This window comes from Hippocampus comes, unplaced genomic scaffold, assembly GCF_001891065.2.
Source record: "Hippocampus comes isolate QL1 unplaced genomic scaffold, H_comes_QL1_v1.1 scaffold610, whole genome shotgun sequence".
NCBI classification, from domain to species: domain Eukaryota; kingdom Metazoa; phylum Chordata; class Actinopteri; order Syngnathiformes; family Syngnathidae; genus Hippocampus; species Hippocampus comes.
Genome location: NW_017805377.1, coordinates 23796 through 28841, shown reverse-complemented (window position 1 = coordinate 28841; position 5046 = coordinate 23796). Strand labels below are relative to the sequence as shown.

Here is a 5046-nt window from a genome sequence, read left to right as displayed (position 1 = left end):
ATTGAAATGCTGAACAGCGGGGTGGGGGGGGGGTAATAGATCCTCAAATTTGAATACAACTGCAGCCTTACAATTCCACATTCAAGCAAACTACTTTATATCCCTTGAAAGACAAACCAAAATTCTTATTTCTGACTTTAGCCGTCCATTATGTTAGCGTGTGAATCAACATCATATCAAGGTGCCTTCTAGACTTTCCCACTTCACCCTCCAAAAGGTCGAGATTTTCCACAGCACTTCTTCCTCGTCATCAATACTGTAGATGTCATGATGTTTAGAAATGCGTCTGGGTCAAGCAATTTAACTCGAAGCGGACTGTTCTAAAATTTAAAAAAAAAATAAAATGTCCTCCTCATCCATGTGATGGGTATCAGCCGATCTCACTCATGGATGATCGTATCGTTATCGGGAGCATAAAACCCTGATGAGAACACCCCTAGTTAGCGGAGCATCCTCTGATCCTCCTACTGCCGTTTAAAGCTTCACATCACCTACGGACTGTACCAAATTAATCATTCCCTTTGTGTGTTCATGTGTTGTTTGACAAGCACCGAAATTCCAAAAAAAAAAAAAAAAAGACGCGGAGGATAAATGTCTTGTCCAGTTTAACATCGTGAATTAAAGTAGCTTCATTTTTAATCAAGCAGATGTGTTGATATGAATATTAGACTTTGAAAGTTCTCCCCTCCAACTACTATTTTGCATTCCGACGCCTTTTTTTGACTTGATTTATGTTGACTGGCAGTGAGGATACCGATGAGGACACCAAGTCTTGTCCACCAGAGGGCGCCATTTATATCTCAAACTTTAACTTGGGGGCGCTGAGCCGCTCAAAATGATAATAATTCTCATGAAAGTTGTCCCCAAATATATAAAAAAAAAACTGCCAATGAAGGGGGAATTGTTCACACGGAAACCGTAAAATGAGCAAAATGCTGCTCATCAGATGTTCTGGTTTACTTTGACTCGGGCAATTAAGATCATAAAGTGTTTAAATTTTACTTGCATATATTCTCACATTTTGTTTGTGCATTAGTCCAGTGTGTGTGTGTGTGTGTGTGTGTGTGTGTGTGTGTGTGTGTGTACACAATACCAGTGTATTTTTATCTTCTTGGTGTGGTAGTTATTGACATTCCACTTCTTATTTTCTGCACGTTTTCTTTTTGTGGAAATACCGTGACTAGTCCACACAAGGGTAACACGAGGATAAACACGCCACACGCCACTGTCAGACTTTTTCCCCCACACACACACACACACACACTTACACACACAGTAACACACACAGGCATGTTTTGGGAAAGGAACTAGTCTCTAAAAAACTCGGCTGTTTGTGCTTGTCATCGAGCAAAGGCACTTTTGTGAGGGCACTGGGATCAAAGTGGCCGTGGAGGAAGGCAGGCGATATAATGAACGGAAAACATCTGACTTGGCACTTTCAATGATGAAAACCAGCCGAACACGCCAAACTCCTTTTCCGCAGTCAAGTGGCGTCATCTAGCGGAGTCATGCTTTATTGCAATGGGTGGTGGTGAAAATGTAGTTATAAATAGAGAAAATATTCAAAAAGGAATACAAATTTAAAAAGTCAATGAGTATTTCCACCAAAAAACATTTCTAATGTCAGTTTAAAAATGAACGCTTCAACTGTGGACACTTTTTAATGTTATAGTTTGCAAATTCTACTTTCTTGTTTAGGGTGTGTGGTTTTGTTGAGTTTATTTTGCAATTTGTATCCCTGTCAGTGAAATTTGGACAGAAGCATCTACCACCCACCGCTTATACTTCCCACCCATTGCTTTCACTTCAGCTTTTCAAAAAATGTGACATCGCGTGTTTCTGTGTTCTCAACGTCACCTTATACGCACTTGGGTTTGATAGCAGGCGGTAAAATCAAAGGCACTTCAGCTCGATTGGCCGTGCCAAATGAGTTGAATCATTTCAGGCTTTGCCCTTTTATTTGTGGAAATTTAATGGAGCACAGATGAATGACGCCACACGGGATGTACAGTGAGAATAAGGAGTTTTAGTGACGCTCACGGGTCGAATTACCCATAAAAGAGCCTTGAGCTGTTTTACAAGTAACATATTATTTTGTACACATTTGAAGGATGTGGCATCACCCAAATGTTACTTTTTGTGCCACAGCACAATATCAAAATGTGTGATATTTATCAATCTTGTAAATCTAAATGGATGAAGAGCTAAGAATGTAACTTTTCTTTCTCTTTGAAACAGTCTTTACTCATGAATCACAATAAATCAATAGCAAAATCAAAACTCATTAGTCATCAAGCAAAAAAAATCTAGCTTTGCGAAAATAGTTGTTTAAATCCTGTTTTTTGTTTGTTTGTTTTTCCGAGCAATATGTTTCAAGTTTGACGGCCTCTGCGGTTACAGTATTCATAAGTCTGTATTTTTCAACCATTTTTAAGTGATGCACATTCCTCCAGGTAAAATACGGTTGCTATGTCTGAGATATGTAAAGATAGTGACATTTCAACAAATATCGCAACTTCATAAGAGGAAATGATCAAGTCATCTGGTAATCAATTAAAAAAAAACCCACACATGAACTACATTTCTCTTTATTTTTATCAATGATCTGGCTATATTGCATCTACTTACAATTTCCCTTTTAAAAGGTCAGAATATACAGAAATAGAAGTTCGTTATCAAATCAAATAGTGCCAAATGTCATAGTTCAGTTTTTCCTTGTCCAGTGGCTCTGACTCATTCCAACACTCCAGAGTTAATGAAAAAATGGAATTGGTTTTCCCGCAAATCCGTTCACACTAAAGGGTAGCTTGCTGCCGTAGCAATTCCACACTGGTTGCGTTTGTTCCTGCTCATCATGATGTAGCCTTTGTCTCCCCACTGTGGACCCCAGCTGGAAGAAAAACATTTCTCAATTAACAGTGACGCTTTTGTCGGCCAAACGGGATCGTAATCATCAAATTGAGTTCACATTGCTTCCAAAGCGAAACGAGATGCAGTTTGTTCATCATAAAAAAATCAAGATCGTTTTTTTTTTTTTTTTTTTACAACTTCCATCGCAAGACAACACTGAAATGTTTAATATGTCAGAATATTACATTTCATAAATTATCCCGGATCTGGGCTGTATTTTCAATTTTCAGCCCATGAATGACAAGGTTACGTTGTCATTAAACTGCATATGTAAGGCATGTATGGCTTTGAAATGAGTGTCCCAATTCGTCACTGTGGCAGTATTGTAAAAGCACTCACAAGTTTCTTAACACAAGTGGAACAATTGTGCTTGTGTTCGGCGTCCTTCTTTTTGTTGCCAAGTACACACTTTACATTTACTCAACACTTCAACCAAAGAAGAACAACGTCAGAAAGTTTACCTGTTCTTGACCAGCCAGTAGTCACGTCCATTGTCGGTGCCGTAACCTACAGCGAGCACTCCGTGGTCCAACTCAGAGCTGCTGCACGCTGGCTCATCGTAGAGGCCTGTCAACAATTGCAAAAAAAAAAAAAAAAAAAATCTCAGATCGAAGTTTCTTTCTTTCTTTTTCATTTATTTATTTATTTTTTTAGATCACTTCGATCGCACTCATGTCTGTCACCTGATTCGTACAGCTGGAAGGACTCATGTGAAGCGTCAATGGCAACAGACACAGGTCCGACTGTAGCCACCGCCTGCTTCAGGGCGCGTTCGTCGCCGGTTTTCACGTCGACGTAACCTGTGCAGGTGGCACCGATGTTGGCTGGGTTGTAGCGGCACTTTCCGTCCTATTTTGGAGAAGGAACCAATGACGACTTGACACAGCACAAAGATGATGGATGGAAAGAACAGTTGACAAGAGACCATTTGTTGACAATCAAATCTAAACATTACCAAAGTGACCAGAGAATATTACGGCCAGATAGGAGGTTTCTCGGTGTCATGATTCGTGTTTATGATTATGTTTCAAAAATACCAAAGTTTTCATGCAGGTCATCTATTATTTTGTCGTATTTATCCGTCACACCTTCAAGGCCGGTCTGTGAAATTATTGTCTGACATCAAACCGATCCGTGGGGCGAAAAAGGTTGGGGACCGCTGCTGTCAGAGACAATTTCGGTTTACCTGAGCCTCATAAGGATAGGACTCCTCTGTGTCGATTCCCCCGTTTTTCTGGATGTACTTGAAGGCGTCATCCATGAGCCCTCCGTTGCAGCCCATGTTGCCGAAGTCGCCAGAGCAGTCCACCAACTGCTGCTCGCTCAGAGACACCAGCTTACCCGTCTTCTTGAAGGTCTGGCCCTCCAAAGAGCCCGTCTGGGCAAGGCGGAAAACATTGAAGAGTAAAGTTAATCATCAATTAGGCGACACGAGGGAATACGGGAGGCACCGCACGTACTGTGCTGAAGGCCCAACAGGATCCACACTCCTTCTGATCCTTGACGTCGGTGACGTAGCCCTTGTTTCTCCAGTCCACAGTGTGTGGTAGGTCAGCTCCGAGGGTCAATGGCAGGAACGTGGAACCGCTCCGCGGCGCGGAAGCATTGAAGTGCAGCAGACATCCCCGGGAAACCAACTGGTTGTACTCTTTGTTTTCCTATTCAGTGGGGAGACTCTTAGCGGTCTCTACATTTAGTTGTAAGAGTGACGAAATGGTTTTCTTACCAGATCGGCAAAGAAGGTCATGCCGAGGCGGTAGGACTTCATGCCTTGATCGGCCATGATGTTGTGCACGAGCACCAGTCTTCGGTTGTTCAACCAGATGGTCTTGCGGTCAGACTCTTCTGACGGAGAGCTGTAGGACTTCCCTGTCAATCAGAACAGAAAAACGATGAATCCAGCCATGCCCTTGAAAAACATGGCTAGTTTAATACAGCAGCCTCTTGGAATTTGATCTTGTTGCGCATGAGGAAGGTGTTCAACTGTTGCTTTGTCCTGATTTCAAATGTAAATGTCGGAAAAGTTCAGGTGATAATTTCCTGTTTTTATTCTATTGTACAATTTTCACTGAAAAAAAAATCTTACATAATTTCCCTACTGAAATAATGGCCAGTTTTTTTTTTGTTTTTTTTTTT

The 5046-nt window shown here is 41.3% G+C and overlaps 1 protein-coding gene across 2 annotated transcripts in view; it reads right to left on the bottom strand.

Annotated features, from left to right (window-relative positions):
* Positions 1 to 2577: 2577 nt before the first annotated feature.
* Positions 2578 to 5046, bottom strand: part of LOC109517147 (cathepsin L1-like) — a 16863-nt gene continuing 14394 nt past the window's right edge. Inside the window, exons 3-8 of one of the 2 annotated variants that reach the window (XM_019872114.1) lie at positions 4637 to 4779; positions 4371 to 4568; positions 4097 to 4288; positions 3594 to 3759; positions 3372 to 3477; positions 2578 to 2890 (exon numbers count right to left, since the gene is read on the bottom strand). In XM_019872114.1, the coding sequence (XP_019727673.1) occupies positions 2791 to 2890; positions 3372 to 3477; positions 3594 to 3759; positions 4097 to 4288; positions 4371 to 4568; positions 4637 to 4779 (905 nt within the window). In that variant the 3' untranslated portion in view covers positions 2578 to 2790. The remainder of the gene's footprint in view (positions 2891 to 3371; positions 3478 to 3593; positions 3760 to 4096; positions 4289 to 4370; positions 4569 to 4636; positions 4780 to 5046) is intronic. The other variant, XM_019872115.1, reaches the window with a different exon arrangement.